General features: G+C 43.9%; 1 protein-coding gene across 1 annotated transcript in view; it reads right to left on the reverse strand.

Annotated features, from left to right (window-relative positions):
• The window catches only part of LOC147460855 (putative polyribonucleotide nucleotidyltransferase 1, chloroplastic), a 98610-nt gene extending 81442 nt beyond the window's left edge, over window positions 1–17168 (reverse strand). The window contains exons 1-9 of the mRNA XM_086508542.1: window positions 16690–17168; window positions 16387–16455; window positions 16204–16310; window positions 16083–16125; window positions 11163–11246; window positions 10744–10808; window positions 9751–9907; window positions 9509–9565; window positions 7142–7255 (exon numbers count right to left, since the gene is read on the reverse strand). Of these exons, the coding sequence (XP_086364668.1) occupies window positions 7142–7255; window positions 9509–9565; window positions 9751–9907; window positions 10744–10808; window positions 11163–11246; window positions 16083–16125; window positions 16204–16310; window positions 16387–16455; window positions 16690–16992 (999 nt within the window). The 5' untranslated portion in view covers window positions 16993–17168. The remainder of the gene's footprint in view (window positions 1–7141; window positions 7256–9508; window positions 9566–9750; window positions 9908–10743; window positions 10809–11162; window positions 11247–16082; window positions 16126–16203; window positions 16311–16386; window positions 16456–16689) is intronic.
• Window positions 17169–18354: the final 1186 nt, after the last annotated feature.

Here is an 18354-nt window from a genome sequence, read left to right on the forward strand (position 1 = left end):
ATGACTCTTTGGTTGCGATGGTGATTGTGTGTGTGGACGATCTAATTTTCACAGGCTCATGAACCAGCAAGATTAAGTCGATCATGAAAGCTATGGAGACACATTTCGAGATGACTGATCTTGGGCTTCTTCACTATTTTCTTGGATTCGAGATCTTTCACACATCAGACGGCATATTCTTTTCTCAGCAGAAGTATGCGAAGTCTATCCTGGAGAGATTCTAGATGACAGGCTGCAGACCGATCGACACTCGTCTTGAGCCCGGGGAGAACATATCGCTTCGCAATCCTTCCCCACGGATCGACTTGGAGCAATACAGGAATGTTGTTGGCTGCCTCGTATGGCTGACTTTTTCCCGACCTGACATCTGTTACACAGTTTCTATCCTTAGTTCCTTCAACACCCGACCTCGTCGGCGACATTAGCAGTGTGCCCAACATACTTTGCGGTACGTGAGCGGCACCTTGGACCATGGTGTGTTCCATGGTCGCTCCAAGGGTTGCACCTTAATTGGTTGGTGCGATTCAGATTGGGTAGGAAATCCAGATACTCGGCGCTCTACTATAGGAGTAGTTTTCACACTGGGCTTAGGACCCATTTCATGGAGCAATAAGCGGCAACCCATAGTGGTGCTATCTTCCATAGAAGCGGAGTACAGAGCAGCTTGCTATGCTGCTTGTGCGGCCATATGGCTATGGCGATTACTGGGAGAGTTGTATTTTCCCCAGACTGCTACGACTCGTCTTTTTTGCGACAATCAGAGTTGCATTGCTATTGCCAAGAACCCTATCTTTCACGCTCGACAAAGCACATTGAGGTGTAGTACCACTATGTTCGAGAGCGGGTTTTGGCTAGAGATCTTCATTTGGAGTATGTCCCTACATCGGACAATGCAACAGACATCTTCACGAAGGTTGTACCTGAGCGGATTTTGGCTTCTCACCTTCCACTCATCTCTGTTGTCTCAGCATCCGGTGCTGAGAGGGGTGTTAAGAGTTACACCACCATTGCCTTGCCATTTTGTATGGCTAATGATCATCTCGGGCTGGCCACCCATCGCACATCACATAGATTGCATGGGCGGACACTTTAGTACGTGTCCGGCCGGTCATTTTCTGAGCTTGGCTGGGTGCACACATTTTTAGCCATTTTTTGGTCTTTTATGTTTTTTGCACCAGCTACACATTTTGCCCTACCTCAACGTAACATTCTATAAAGAATGGTTAGGGTCTTTTAGTCATTCATTATGTATTGAGAGCATCATTTGTAGAGCACTTATGTTTCTAGTGCTCTCTCTCTCTCTCTCTCTCTCTCTCTCTCTCTCTCTCTCTCTCTCTCTCTCTCTCTCTCTCTCTCTCTCTCTCTCTCTCTCTCTCTCTCTCTCTCTCTAGCGTTTCCAGTGTGTGTGGCTCTCACCCTCTCCATTGCTCACTCTCACAGTCTCGCAATACCTGTGGCAGCAAGGCATGCATCATTGCGTTCCTTTTTATGAATGCGCCTTGATCACTGTCACACGTCTCCTTTTATGCTTTCCATTACACAGATCTAGACTTCCATGATGAGCAGCTTGATCATGCTGCCACCCCATTGTGCAGAGAGAGAACCCCTCGTATGGAACTCTTTGTTGAGCACAGACAATCGAAGAGCAAAAGTTGATTGATTGGGCCATTTGGATTTGGACCAGCAAGATCTATGCTTTCTTGGTGTGAGGTAAGACTTTTGCCAACACATTAGATGTCAGAGCAATGTGATAAGCAGGGAGTCAAAGAATGGCTCAGATAGAGGCGGCTATACTTGTGCAGTGGGACCAAGTACTTATGGGTCCTATTACTACGTCAGAGCATGTGGGCCGGTGGGCCACTGGGCTTACTTTCGTGAGAAGGGGATTCCCATTTGGCATTACCTCTAAGTGGGTTTTATTGTGGCTCCACGACAATACGGTTCTGCTTATATCTGTATCCTTTTTCACATTCTTCTTGGTAGCAGGTCAGATTAGCTTGTGTCAAGGTGAACAAAGACACTGTGTACACTGTAGACACCTATTTTTCGTCAGAGGAGGCTTTATCGTGGCGGTTATGGATATAGGCGGGGAGATTGATTTAGCTTTATTGGGACCTAGGAGAGTGGCAATAGCCTTCCAAAGAGCATGGTCGATCTCCGTTTTCCTTTTTTGAGTAACGCTTACGATTCGGTGCATTGCTCTAGTCAAGCAACACAAAGAGAAGCCAACCTGGCTACAAAGTTGGTTTTAGGCGGGTCTTGGACATGCATATATGAGAGAGTGTTGGTTAACACTCTGGGACCTGCATATAGCTAGACAAATCTCTTATTTTCTATGGTTGCTAGCTCACGAAGCATAACTTGTTGGGACTTCGGTTACTTCCATGGGACATACTTCTACATGTATCATATGTATGCTAGTCTATTGAGTCTCCCAGTCACTACTTATGATTTGCTCTACCTCGCATGTCATTTGGAGAACGTGTGCCCTAATGCTAAGTAGAGCTGGTGTCTAGTTTGGGCTTGTCACTTGGGGTGTAGTATCTTGGCTCATGCACCTCATTTATTTTATGAGAGTTCTGACACTGATCTAGTGCTCATGCTGATTGAAGATGGATATTACAATCCTAGCTCTTTGTTTTAGGAGCCACCTTTAGCAAGTGGATTGTCCTCTATACTATCTGATATCTCCTTGTTAGCTCCAATTGCAGCTCTTTGTTGATTCTCTTATGGTTGTCAGGGGTTTCTTCTCTATCACCTTCGTCATCGATTGCTCCCTCCCTTTTGTTTTTCCATAGCCTTTGCTTTTAGATGGTACCCGTTGGCGGACATTTGCCTAACATCGAGCCAGTGCCATTGCAAATCCTCCTTTCTTCACATCATCGATGGTGGCTTTTTGGCAGTTCTAGTTTTGTATACAATTGCAAAATGAGTTTTTGGTGGAAGAGAGTGCCTATTTTTCAAAGGTTGTTGTCATCCCTTCCCCACTTCGCTTGCCAAGGCATTTTTTACTTTCTTTAGGAGAGGTTTTCCCCCCTGGCCTTTTAGTTTGTATAGTTTGCCCATGTGGCTAATTGTTTTGCCAGATGTTGCTTCGGGGCTTGCTTTGTAAACAGTTTTGTACTTGCCCTCGGAAATGGCATCATTTGGACGTTGGGTGTATTTTTGGAGGAATAGAAATCGGCTTCTTGAGAGAGAGAGAGAGAGAGAGAGAGAGAGAGAGAGAGAGAGGTGCATCTAGCGAATAATGAAAGGGGGGGCGCCTATCCTTAGCGAATCCATCTATCTTAAACCATGCCGCCATCTATGCATACCAACTTGATGTGCCTCCTGAGTCCCTGTGCTATCAAGTCCCGGGAGGACTCCAAGGCCAGCCAAGCGTAACGATCTCGTGGGAGCTCCCATACGTTGTGTATAAATGCCACTCATCTTGTAAGAGCCTTAATCACCAAAGGAGGGGCAGCCAGCTTTGCTGATATGATCGCATGGGGAACCGAGGCCTTAGCCTTGATCATCCTGGAGATCATGCAAATAAGTGGCTTCTCCATGTCTCGCCACCCATATGTACCACCATGTTGACGACTATGTTGATCTACCAAGGGTCCCCATATTTGCACTCCATATAGCATAGCTAAGGCAACTAGAGTGTCAAAAAGCCTTAGCTTGGTGCGAGGCTCATGGAACTGAACCTGTGAACACATTCTCTCCAAACCTCCGAGAGCTACGTATGTTCTAGTCAGTCTAGTCTTTGTTGCTCTCCTCATGGAGAATATCGGGCCACTAAAAACCACCCCAAGGTAAGTGTACATATCCGTATACTCCACTCGGTCCTGTCCATTAGTAAAACTAGGTGTTGATTGTCTAATCCATTGCGTTGTAGTATTGAATACCATAGCCTTGGTCCTCACAAGGTTAACATCCTGCACAAATGTTTGTAAAGCATCAAGGAATCCGATTGATGAAGGGAATGGCTCATTGGATTCCTCTAACCTAAAACCACATGCACGTCATGCTAGATGCCCACCATAGTGTAAACATCTGTCAGAACGCTTGTACAAACCATTTATGCAAGAGGATTCCAAAGCTGGAAAACCTTATCTAATGGACTCGTCCAGACATGCAAGTTCTATGATCAAGCTCACAAAATTGTTGGTACTAATCCTCCTAGGATTCTAGACACTCTTATCTAGAGATAGGTGCAAAATTGGTTTCGGAAGTTGATGAAGCATGTCCACGTGGCACACAAAGCATGTGCACGTGACGATATACTAGACCATGACCCATCTTCTCGTATCATTACTGTCATCTAAACCTCCCCAAAGGAAGTTCCTAACCAGGCGTCGACTTGAGGCATGACTCATGCATGAAGCATCCAACTCGAAGCAATGAAACCAACTGAAGTAAGGAGAGTTTGGTTGACCACCAGAGCACTACAAGCTAAAGAGAGGGTTGAGAGGACCAATCATATACCTTCCTTCCCAAAGAGTGCAAGAAAGGGGCAAACAACTGCTTACCACTCCAGCCTGGAAACCCAAATATCTACATGTCTGTCTAGAGCATAACCAAATGAGACCCTATGAGGGACCCCAAGTACGCATATCATTAGAACCCACTAAGATGTCATACGCCTTGCGCCAATTGAAGCAAGCACCACTAGCAAAGCAATAAATATCAAGAGCTCTGCAAGTCGCATCCAAAATGCCAGGCATACATTAAACAACGTTGTATCATCAGCATACTCATGATCTGCCAGATTTGATTCCTCGATCGAAGGCATCCTCAAACCTCTCAAAGCAAGCTGATGAGCTCAAAGGAAAACTCGTATAACCTCTGCACGCTTAAAAACAGGTATGTTGCTAGCGAGCAACCCTATCGCATCAATCTACGAAGCACACATCTACGTCCAATGAAGTCCCCAATGGTCACTGCACTCGTCACTAAGGGGTATAAAGCAAAAAACGCATTTGATCCAAGCATGCAAAAACCCCATCTAGAGTCATATACCCTCCAAGAAGTCTAGTAAACTTGATCGTATGCAGCTCAATCATATGCCTTCTCAAAATCGCAAAGTAGTGCAAGAGGAGTCTACAAGGACCTAGCCCACTCTACTGCCTCATGAAAATGAAACAGATTGTCCAATATACATCTATTTTGGACAAATCCTAACTGTGAGCCATGAATAAGATCCTGTAAGACGGGACATAATCTAGCATTGATCATCTTGACCAAAATCTTATCGACCATAGGTGAGAAGGGTGATCGGCCTCAACTGACGAAGATAAGTGATGCCAGCAACCAAAGTACCATGGTGTCTAGAAGAACCCACATAGCGTGGACCCACACAGATGCTCACTCCACAGTTGCAGGACATGTCTCCTACAGCAAGCTCCTAAAAGGTGCGAGATCCTGCATCATAAGATTGCCAAATGGTTTGGCAATCTTGTGCTCCTGAATCAATAAGATGTCCACATCTTTAACTACGTCTATGCAAATCCTTCCCAAGTAGAAGCTTCCTAGAGCCCCTCACTCTGGAAGAATCATTAGTGTTCCAAGTGAAGACATACAGATGCAAACTAGTTAAGAGAGAAAGAAACACTAGCACTATCCAAAGCGTGAGTGAAAAGCCTCACTACCACAGTGGCATACAACCAAAAAAGCAAACGCAGTGCATCAACTAACAAGCCAAGGCCCTCAGTAAAATATAATCTTTGACAAGCATGCTAATAATCTGCAAAACAGAAGTCCATGTCATGATGCAACCAACCCACAAGTGTATACATGCAATCCACAAAGGCATGCATCTCACGACCCACCCATCTCCATAGGTGACTCAGCCACTGCATGGCAAGATAGAACGAACATGTCAAGCAACACTCATTGTGGCCTGTGAGATGATTGTAAAACGATCCATTATGAAGAATAATGCCATGTGATGTGCCCTTGAGCCAAAGCCAAGAACACAAGGGGGCGAGAAATGTCCAGGAAACAAGTGTCTATGCTCCTTCGTTGTTGTGGAGGAGTCATCTGATGTTTCGCATGAAGTGTGCACAGGCTCCACCATATGTGCGACAAAATGGCAGTCTTTATGGAAAGTTCCGCACTCAACACATGCATGTAGAGAGCCTCCCAAATCCCATAAAGTAATGCAGCAAACCATGGTGAAAGACAACAATGTCTGGGTGTATGTCAACATCATGCACAGTGGGGTAGCATATCTAGAGTGCATGATCTGTAACTTATATCTGTTAGCACGAAAACCAAACCAACTAGTCTCTCCTCATACAGCAAGCGCGACCTGAACTAATAAAGCTTCACAACCACCCCCAAAGCCAAAGAACTACTGTGCCATCCTACTTGGCACAAGCACAGGCATATATCTCTCCATACCATACAAGCAAGGACGCAAATGCAAAAGCAGTAACTCAAAGAATCAGGTAACTGTTATGAACAGCGGCCACAGTCCAATATGCATGACCAAAACTGAGAGATGAGAGCTTCTAGTCAAGCAAACGTTGTCAAAGGGATCATGTCAAAGGAGGATGTGACATACCATACTCACTATGCACTCAGAGAGCAACCTCTCGATCCTGACATGAAGGCACCCCTGGATCCCAAACAATGTGTGCCAATGACTCCCAACTCATTTAAGGCCAACTGTGGCCTCCTTCAAAGGAACCTTGAACACATCGAGTTTGAAATTGATGGATCAAGGATAAAATGGGGACTAAAATTAGAGCCAAAACATTGATGTTACGAGACCTTCAAGCCGACACCCTTTACTTGGATCAGTACCTCAATAGGCTGCAGTTTATGCATGGAAAAGCCAGCATGCCTACATAGTAGGTCAAGACAAGGGAAAGGTACAATGTATAGAGACAGCCCGGTCATCATCACAAACGATGGCGTTGAAAAAGCAGACTGTTGCAGAGATACAGCTAGAGAACCCATCAATCTCATTCAGAAACGGGAGCAGCCATGACAGAAAAGGGAGGTAACAATAAGCTGATTGACATGCTCTAAATTCATTACAGAAGGGCATTCAGTGGCAGTCAGGTCACAAAATACGCCATTTAAGGATATTGTAGAGACTTCAATGTGAAAATGCAAGGATTCACAGTCAAAAAAGAAGATTGTTACTCACCTCAATATACTCAAAGATATTTGGAGATGGAAGATGTATTGTATCTAATCTTTTGGCTTTGCCAGCTTTCTTGACAAGTTCTTCAATACCCTTGCATACTTTTGCAACAGCTTCCTAGATACATATTCACATAAAATAGCAATTAATCACCTTCAGCACACAAAAAATGTAAAAAGGGTCACACAATGTAATGCACACAAACAATGTGAAAAAATCAATTTTCTATACCGAGAATATTCTCTTATCAAGCCTAACCACATCCAAAAGAACAAGGAACGTCCCTACTCTGGAATCCACACAATTTGAAGTTTATGCAAGTAAAATTTCAAAATTCGACATATTTTGAATTTACTACACCCTCTTTAAACATTGACATGCATTATTAATTCTAAGAGTGTGAAGATATAATAATGTTGCTATACCAACTATATGGGTGCAAAATATTATTAACCCAGGTCGACTTCACACCATGTCTTTGGAAACGCACAGAAGCTGTTGATATCAACTTGGGTTGGCCTTGGCATTACACTGCGTGATAGTTACTAGGATGTAGGAGGGTTCAATCCCAGTCCCAAAAGCCAATGTTTATTCCTGAAGTTAGAAGGTTTCGAGCCAAACAGGTGTGTGTTTTTCTTAGCAGAAACTTGGTGAGAAGTGATGGCAATCATGCAAAGGCCATCGCAAACCCTGTAACACAGAAACCAAAAGAGAAGCCAGATTTAGGAGCAAACTACTGGATGAATCGTTCCAAAAGTCAAGCCCTGGAAAATTTCCTGAGACTAACAATATTTCTGGCCAATGCTGCATTCGGAACTATGCAGGCGGGGACCTAATTCTGACTTCACAGATACATTGCCAAAAAAAAAAAACGCAAAGGGCGTGTATGAGGTTTCTCCGATTTTTTAAAGACTTCAGTCAACCCATCTTTCAACGCACAAATGGATCATTGACAAACTTCTTAACCAACTAAAGGTCAAGCCCTAAGGAACCTGCACAAAGATCCAGTTTTTAGGTCAAGGTTGGACACAAAGGTACTTTTGCAGACCACAGTGCAAAGAAAACCACCCACCAGCCACCCTCTTCCATTTTTCGCCCAGTTTTCTTCTGCACAACTCCACCTTAATGTTTCAAGCGCTCTCTTGTTCGGCACAGTAGAAATAAAGAGAAGTCTTTCTTACAGCAGCTTGACAGAACACTTCAGTAGTACCCCTCCTTGCACTATTGCAGTTCTTTTTCATGTGATTTCAGGTTCCAAACCAGTAGATCGGACTTAGGAGTGAAGGCATTGGGGAGCACAGCTGATGATGAGCATTAAGAGTCCGTTACTGTCCCATCTTGAATGTTATGGCACTTGCAGCGGTGACTATGGTATAATGGGAGGAGTTAGCCAAAACGTTTGGAAGATAAGCCATGTCTGACTTTCTACCTTTGCTTGAAGGTTGGCTGTTGTATGGCAAAAAGAACCCTGCCCCACATTGAGAGAGGGAAGCGGCGTTGCGGCTGCCATGGCCCTACAGTTGTTGGCAGCTGGAGGTGGGCTTCGTTGGAGTTGTGGCACTCAGCCGGTTTGCCAACAAAGGCATGGCAAGTAGACATAATCTTCCAATGGTAGGTCAGCAGAGCAGGAGGCTACTCAGCAGCGCCATCCAGATTTCGGTGGCCACATAAGCAACACCCTTTGTCACTGTTGGCCGTCTTCATGGGCTGTGGCATTGGCAGCAAGCTCATTGCCTTCTTCTCTTTGCATCACCCCTCCCCTATTTTCATGCTCTTCTCCTTTTTCCCAGCCCTACCGCGCAGCCTCCAATCTCCTCGTGGTATGACCACACTACACAAAGCTTGAAAGCTTACGTAGTATGAAGAGCGACCTCTTCTCCCTATTCTAGTTTTCCATGTTAGAGAAAAGAAAATACTTTTCTGGCTGGCCAGTAGCATTAGAATGACTCTAAAATGGTCAGGTAATAATTGGACTTGGCCTAATTTTTCACAAACAACTCCTGTATATATACCTCTACTTATGCATAACGGTCGAGCAAAGATTTAAAAGCATACATGCTCCAATCTCAAAATGGTTAGCTGAGTGGAAATATCCAATTCCCCCACTCTTTGGCACATACAACTTATAGCTATTGAGTCACATGACAAAAATCTCTTTATAAACAAAAGCATTTTTTTTACTCCACATCTTCTTAACAGAAGCATCTTCTTAACTCCACATCTACCCATTTCCACTTCTTCTAACATAATCAATCAGCAGCCATGCCAGATTAGCAATAGAAGTACAAATACTTCACCCAAAAGCAACAAAATCTTAAACATCACAATACTTTTAAAACTCAAACAACCGCAGCAAGAGAGAGGAGATACCTGCCCTACAGATATAGCCTGGAGCATTTCCTCCTCTGACACAAACTCACAACATCCCTAAAAGCAATGGAATTGGTTATGCATAGGCTGTTTTTAGACTGAATCAATTGTTTCTTCACAAAGCTATGAACCAGTCCTTTTCTCACCTAGACAAAAACCTAATAAACGAAGGACAGAAACATATGAAAGAAAACAATGAACACAAACATACCTACTTAAGATAGAAAACATCCCATGCTCACCTCAATCATGATTATTGATCCTGCAGAGCCTGCAACGATCATGTCTAATCGTGAAAGTTCCATTTCTTGGACAGTTGGATTTACAATAAACTTCCCGTCTATCAACCCAACCCGCACTGCCCCTACTGTCTTTACCATAGGTATATCAGAGAGAGCTCTGCATACATGACGTATTTGTAAAAATAAAAGCAAGCGTTACAAAATAATAACCATCAGAAAATCTTCACAAATTGACCAGCATAATCTATGAAACATGATTCAAAATGAAAAGAATAATTTTTGGTCTAGACAAGTCAGCTACTTTGATTAGCTTACTCGAACACTTTTTCAGTGCTAATGTTGCACCTTCAGCAGCCTCTATTTCCCCATTCATTCATCTATCCTGTGGTAGACGCGTCCCTAGAAAAGTAATATTGGGCAGGGCCACTGCCTTCTGTAGAGCAATGCCAGACAACCCAATTATCTCTTGCTCTCAAGACAACTGCTGATAAGAGGAGAGACTACTATGCCTCATGTGAATTGTCATAATCTTGTCTCCATAAAAAACATGATAGCTCAAATCATGTGCATTTATAAATGTTTCTCTTGTGCTCTGCCTAAAATTGCAAAACAAGTGATATAGACATTGTAGTTTGATATAGACACTGGCTTTTTATTTAAAAAGTCCCTCCTCTTTGTACCGTTTCCCTCGTGATATGGGCTGATGTAGCCCTTTGAGCAGGTTTATAGCTAAAAATAGGATCTTCTTTGTTCTGGGAAAAAAATAGCAACACCAATCTACCGTCAATGATCAGTTATATTACATGCTTTTCCTCTATTTTTGAATTTTTTAAAATTAAGTGGTCAAAACTGCATTTCCCATAATAGCCCATGCAAAAATATGAGAAATTGTATTAGAATGTACACACACTGATGTTGGCCATCATAACCAATATAAGAGAGAGTAAACTAGAGGTTGGCCCTAGTTACAAACAAACTCACACATGTACTTACAAAGCTGCACTGGCTGCAACTATTGCTAATGGTTCAGGAGGATGTATATTGTCGTAACTGAACACCTGCAGCACACAGTACAGAAACTTTGACTTGAACCCTTGCAACGAGCCGTAAAAGTTTCAAAAACTTCCCTTTTCCCAAAGCAAAAACAAAAAATTCCTGATCACACCTTTCATGTCTTCTTACAGTAAGCAATTCACTGACATATTTGATGTAATTCTCTCTTTGACTGCTCAGCAAAGTTAATAAACCATATGTACACCAGTACAAGCCACTAGAATCAAAACAATGTACAAAGTATTTTATCATTCTTTAAGATGATGATTAATCCGATAAGTATTCCAGTAACCTAAAGAAAAGATTGCATTCAACACCAATACTCAATTTACAGAGCAAAAGAAGTGTTTCTTACTTACCCAGGAAAGTATTTGAGTGTCATGATAAAATCCTTTGGCTATCATTGGCCTCAAGGGTCTGTCAATCAGCCTACATATGAGGATCTGCATTTTAAAGGAAATAAAACTATTGCTCCTGGCAAAGCAGCGTGTGAAAAACTACTTTTTCTTTTGTCATTTTTTAAAAATACTTTGTACTTGACCAAAATTACTGCAAATATCAAGCAATGCAAAGCCTCTAAGCAAAATTTAAAGTCCCGTGCCTCACAAGAACACATAGCTAAGCCAACAAGCAAGCACCACAATGATGTCAGATATACGTTATATAACTTAAGTCCCTTCTATGGCAGAATTATCATGTAAAATCGAACTTCATAGCATGGGGATAATGATGCGAATATTCAATGACCGTCTTCTTTGTGCAAGTGTTGGATTTGTGTGGTCTAGTATGTTGGGACTTGAAGTCAAGTGTCTACTGAGATAATTTCTGTCCTATGGCAAGCGTAATCAAAGGCGATTACAATTCTTTTAAGACGGGGGCATGTCACAAGCTGATGATGTGGCACGCCCAAACTTGAAGATATTGGCCAAGAGGATACTTGGGGGTTAGGATTAAAAACCAAGCCCCAAACAACTTGCAAATTATGGCAGAGAGGCCCAAAGGGGTTAGGGTTAAAAACCTAACCCTACCCAATTTACATAAACCGGCCGAGGGGCCCAAATCCTCTTAAAAATAAGCTAGGACCCAAGTCTACGTAGAGCTGCTGACGTGGTAGTGTTGTACATACGTTTCGTGTTTTCCGTTCACTATTGGCGCGGCAAAGTACGGACGTCTGCTTTTTATGTTGCAACCCATGGGGCATGGGGTTACTACTTTTGAGGATCCAGTGCTTTTGGGAACAGAACTTTTCATGTGTGCTTTGGTGGCTGGCCAAGGGCCTTAAACTACAGAGCCAGGGCCTCACTCTTAGCACGTTGGCTTAGGAGCACTGTGAGATAAGAGGACCCTCGGACATTGTACTCTTGCAAAGTAATAATAAAGAAATATCAAAAGGGGCGTCAGTCTTTGGGGCCAGTGCCTCTAGGCTCGAAACTCAGTCGTGTTGTGTAACTCTCCTCTTCTCTCTCTCCCTCTATTCAAGTTTATTCAGTTGTTTGCAATTTTCTCACGTGTTGTAGTAGATCTTTGACTTGTGCAAGCTGGAAAGGTACATACATACGGTACGATATGTATACAGTCCGTCCTGTACATACTATCGAATGGATTGAGTTGTAAGGTACATAAAATTCTTATGTTTTTTTTTAAAAGCCAAAAACATACAATACGGTCTCTACTCTCCTTGTGCAGGGATCTGTAGGTGACTTATTGTATCTGTTCCAAAGAAAGCTCTCCAGAATAAGGCGCCCAAATAACTGAAAACAAGGACGAAAACAAGTGCTAGATAAGCCTCGCTGTTTTCTTTTTTCTTAATATTTTTTAGAAAAAACCGTGCAATACGGATTCGTATGGAACCGTAACGTACAGACGTACGGTGCCGTATAGATTCTTACGTACGTCCAGTACAACCTTGACTTGGTGAGTCCAAGTCTATTACAGTGGTATTTCCTCTCGAATTTTGCTCGCTATTGCTGACCCTTGCTCGCCATGGCTTCTCCCCCTTGACCGCTAACCCCCCCATCCTCTCCCTGCGCTACTCACAGTAGCCCGCCCTCTCCCACCTCGCATTGCCCCCTAATCCCGCTAGGCCCCCCCTCTCCCGCCTCGCGTTGTCCCCTGCATTCCGACAACCCCCCCTCTCCCGTCTCGCGCTGCCTGCAGCATCCCGCCAAGCCCCTTCTCCCGCCTCGTGCTCCCATCTCCCTGCTCACCCGCCCCATCCTCCCTCTTCGCGTCACCTTTCTCTCGCTCCCCCCTCTTTCAGTTTCGGGCTCGCCGAGTCGCTTTCGACCTTGTTCTACAACGACGCCACCCTCCCCACCTTCGACGCTCGACGCCATTGATCCACCCTCGCTTGGCTTCACAACAACAGACACAAATGGTGGGCTCTGCTTCACCTCAGAGGAACTCAACGGAAGGCCCCTTGCCCGACCCCGCGGAACCCACCATCTAACTTGCTCTTTCGCCCAACAAAGCAAGTGAGCTTAGAAACAGAGGTAGCGCGCCTTCAGGCCACCTCTATTATCTGCAAGATCATCGGCACCTCACCTAGCAGAGGGGAGGTAGGCAACTTCGTGAGAACCAAAGCAGCTAACTGAGTACTCGTCAGTGCACTTTTCATAGCCCAATAGTTGATCATGAATAATTTTAGTCTTCATAAGGAATGATTGCATGGAACTTCCTTGTGGAAATTGGATGGCAAATAGTTGTTCAGGAAGGGTGACTGTTCGCATCGTAGAATCTCGATCAAACATTCCAACCAGCTTGAACCACATATCGTTGGCAATCTTCAAATTCTGAATGGCTCGAGAAAGGTCCTTTGTAAGAGATTCGGCAATGGCCGACAATGCCTTCGCATAAGCCTCATCGACACACGATTTGAGATATTCGTCATCTTGAAGGCGGGGTTACCTTTTGTTGGGATCCCTTGTGGGACGGGCTCCAAGCCGTCAACAATATCCCATAAGCTTTTCCATGAGAACCAAAGTCGCATGATCCCAATGAGCGTAGTTATTGCCATTCAATTTGTCGTTGGCGCTCGAGCAAGGGGGGGGCCATGTTGAGGTTGCAAGATCTGGTAATTTGGGAAGCCTTCTCGCACTCCAAGAGTGGCCGCAATAATCCCAAGCCGCAAATTCTTCAAGTTGTTCCACTCCTCTGCACAAAGAGCTCCACACGAAGTGGGCTCCGCTCTTTAAATTTTCCCAAGCCGCTCCGCAAAGAAGGTGCTTTTACACCCCTCTTTTGAGCTCCAATCTCCTCGCTCCACATGCTCCTCTCAGCGCGACAATGCCCCTTATCAATCTCGTGGCTAACCACTCGCAACGTTTTGAAACGCTGTCAGTAAGCTTTCCTTGTGCAAAGAAGGGTTCTTGGTCGAGGCTAGGGGGCAGTGTGTTGAAACGTTGTGGAAAGGAGTGATCAAATGTCGATGTTGGCGCTAGGAGGTAGCGCGTTCTAAAACACACACAAAAGTGAGTGGGGGGGTTCGGCATGACACTACCGACATTTCAAAACATTGGCTCCCATGACAAGAGGACTCACCTGCCAGTCGGGCGTTTCAACACGCTGGCACGAAGTAGGGGGGAAAGTACCGATGCCGGCTAGCAAAACGTTGGGGTTTTGAGATGCCGCTACAGAGAGGGTAGTTAGGCACCGATGACAAGGTGGTGTCAAGCCTCTTCACGGGTCTTCTTCTCCTCACGGCCGCTCTTCCTCTGCCAAGGGCTCTTTACCAACACGGCTTTGATACCATGTCAAAGTCGAGGATGCGGCAGCGTAGAGAGAGAGAGAGAGAGAGAGAGAGAGAGAGAGAGAGAAGAAGAAGAAGAAGAAGACGAAGAGTATTTTAATGTTGTAGGAAACTATCCCAAGAGACCTTAAAGATCTATCCGACGAGGAGAATTGAACTCAATACCTGTTATTCAAGAGGGAAATGGCATAACCAGTCTACCACACTTGGGTGATAGAAAGGTTATACCATTTTCCTCTTTTTATTAGCACACACACACCCGAGAAGAAGAGTATTTTAACATCGTAGGAAACTATCCCAAGAGACCTTAAAGATCTATCCGACGAGGAGTGTTGAACTCAAGACATGTTATTCAAGAAGGAAATGGCATAACCAATCTACCATACTTGGGTGATAGAAAGGCTATACCATTTTCACAGAGAGAGAGAGAGAGAGTCTCCTAAACCAATCAACCTCAGCAATGAATAATCGAATGTGTATACAATGGAGGCAAGGGTAGCATATATACCAACATCAGCAAATTGCCCTACCCAGACTTTGACAAATAAGTAAAATAAATACCTAAAAGCCAAAATAAATAATGGGCTCACATTAGGCAGTTCACTTGAGATGCCAAAACTCTTAACATTGGGCAATTCACTTGAGATGCCAAAACTTTAACACATTGTTAAGGGTTTCACATCCATCTACCGCTGCCTCTTCAAATAGGACTATGGATCACATGGGCCTGAGTTGCAAAGCATGGCTATCCGTGTCTTAGCTAGGCAATAAGCTCCAGTTGCTTGGAGCAACTATACAATAATCGCATTGCCTCTATGAAGAGAGACCGTTTTTGGGTTCATAGAGCTAATTATTTGATTTTGTGAGTGCTAACCTATGAATGCTTTATAAGGGGCTCCAGACCAAATAGAACATTGCCTAGGATGATTCCATCACAACGGATGATCGTTTGGAGGACCTGAAGTGGTTTGAGAATGTTGAGATGGATATTCTGCCTTCTCATAAGCACTTCTGGAGCATGATGTGCCATGATCATTCACCCCTCACCTACTTAGGCTTTAGCCTTTTTTTGCCATTTTGTCGTTTGGAGCCCATGAGGCACGTACTTGTCTAGCTCTATCTAATGTAACCCTATTGATGTCATATTGGTGTTTTTTTGCTAACATCAGTCATGTTTTTCTCCTAATTTGGTGCAACTTTGCACTTGCAATGTTGTTCTCCCTATGTGACATTTGTATATTTCAAAAAGATACCAAAAAAAATCCATACTTTTTTGCACCGACCCCCTTCCCTAACGTTTGTTGACTCGACCCCATTCCCGACTCCATTGCTTGTCCCGTGTTACTATGCAATCCACTTCACAGCACAAACAATGTTTCCAAAATTCATTTCTAACATGGGGAAAAACGGAGCTGTAGATGTGCACACAGATGCACATTACCTAACCTTCAAGCTTTGCAAGTGCTTACCACTTCTTGATTTAAAAGTTAACATAATAATAATGACAATCAGACAAGTTCATAACATTAACCTCGTGATCTTTTGCCCTGCCTTCACGTTTGAAAAAGCCACCACTGCAATCAAAACAAAATGCATTCATGTGATGAAGGAGTTTTTAAAGAAAGGCCATCAGGTTCATGGAAAAAAATAACCTTGTTCGGCCAGCAGCTGAAAATCGTTCTTGATAATGAACTGAGAGAGGAGCAAAATCAGATGGTTCAACAACTTCCTCAGAAGCACATGCAGTAGAGTACAATATCTGTAGTCATACAAAAATGTGGCCTTGATTTTGAATTCGAGCCGTAGAACAAACAGAAGCATGCTAGGATACGAACCGTTTCTCCATCTATTATTGTGGCAGCACCACTGGCTTGCCTGCCGATGACACCCGTTTCAATGGTTATCTGCACACGAAGTGCATCATACAGTTTGGATGTTTGTGCATGCAGCCAATCATTAGCAGACAAGTTGGCAATTGTGCAACATCTGCTTTCCTCGTCTTCATCGTGAATCAATAAAGCAACACACTATTTGCCAGAGCCCACCGATGGAAAGCTGGTAGCTAGAGTATGATAATACTCTTCACATTGATCAAACTGGAATAATGTCAGGACACTCAGGTGTGACGAGAATCTTACCTGTCTGTTGCCGAATGGAATAGTTACAGCAATGGGTTGAAGAAGTGAGGCGCCATGGCTAGAAGTGGAAACTTCGGAGGAGAAGGAGGGAGGAGGAGACTCCTTGAGCTGAGCTGAAAGCTGCTTGGGAGAAGGAGCGGCTATTTCTGTAGAGGTAAGGCTCGCAAAATGCAAAAATGGGGAATGAGGACCGAAAGACAGTACTCGCGAGCATGGTGAACAGCAAGGAAGGTACTGCCCTTGCCAGGGCAGCGGCGAGGCTCGCCATGGCCCTTCCTGCCACCTTGCCCCGGCTATCATCATGCTCTTTCCACCACCACTCCACACAAGCACGCAGCAAACAAGCACGCTTCCTTCACTCTGTCTCACTCGTCTCCCTCCGTTTGCCTGCTGGCTGCGGCGTTGCGAGCTACGGCAGTTCACCCGTCCAAGCTTAATGGATATGGAATTTTAGTTAACTTAGGCCTGTTCCCAAGGGCAAGAGGGGGGGGCGGGCGAGTTTTGAACTCAAGACGTGATCCATATGCCCAAATAGAGAGAACGTCTAAACGACAAGGAAGGAATGACAACTTAGCTAGGTGTTTCTAAATAGAGAGTGATTCCAAGCATGCACCTACCAAACCAAGTGTGCTAATTAAAAAAAGACATCACAACGATCGCTTTCACAATGGTTGTGTGGGGGGAAGACGATAGAGGTCTCCCAAATGTTTATACTAATCAAGAAACATGAACTACGCAAGAATACACCTGCCTTTATTAGTTTTCAATTGAAAAGTGCATAATAAATTCAACTTTGTTAAATGTTGAAACCATTTTTTGAGCACTTATATGTTGCACATTATTTGTGCATCTATGGCACCCTTAAACCAATTACTTCTTTTTTTTGTCGACATTGGCATAGAAAGCAAACCCTTGGAAGACAATTCTATACCTTTGTTAATTACTTGTTTCACTAAATATTCAACTTCTCTCTCTCTCTCTCTCTCTCTCTCTCTCTCTCTCTCTCTATATATATATATATATATATATATATATATAGGAATCTTCTCTTAATTTGACATCTTGAGGACACATATCCCTCCTAGCATTTAAATTTATGTCATATACAAGAGGACGGTCTTCTATCAAAGGCCGCATCACTGGGCACTCTAGGAGGTATAAGTTGTACTAGAGCTTGAGAAAGAGAGACACCCAAAGAAATTGGGATTTAAGAAATCCTTGCATTCATATACCTACATGATGCAAAGCGCTTAGGGTAAAACACCCAGTATTAGACCTTTAAGAGGAGCCCATCGCCTTTTGTGGGTGCTGCAGCGATTTAAGACCACTTTTGCGCAATAGGTAGGTGGGGAGAAGTGCTATGTTCATGAAAAATCTCGGCTCCCATGGAGCCTCTGGCAGCGCATGCGATGGGATACAATTTTTTCGCGTGTAAAAATTTTGGGTGTCAATAGCAGGTCAGCTAGAGGGGAGATCAAGAACGTAAGCGACAGCAGGGATTGAGCCCAGGTTCACCCAATCAAATTTCAGAGGAGCTACTCGCAACCATTCCACCACCCAACCAATTGTGTCCAAAACTCGAGCCTTGACAATATTTATATTGCGGGTCGTTCGTCTCAAAAAAGGGGACCATCCCATTATAGGCCCTCATACCCTATACCGTCT

The sequence above is a fragment of the Adiantum capillus-veneris genome, chromosome 3 (genome assembly GCF_014529385.1).
Source record: "Adiantum capillus-veneris isolate H3 chromosome 3, ASM1452938v2, whole genome shotgun sequence".
Classification (NCBI taxonomy): domain Eukaryota; kingdom Viridiplantae; phylum Streptophyta; class Polypodiopsida; order Polypodiales; family Pteridaceae; genus Adiantum; species Adiantum capillus-veneris.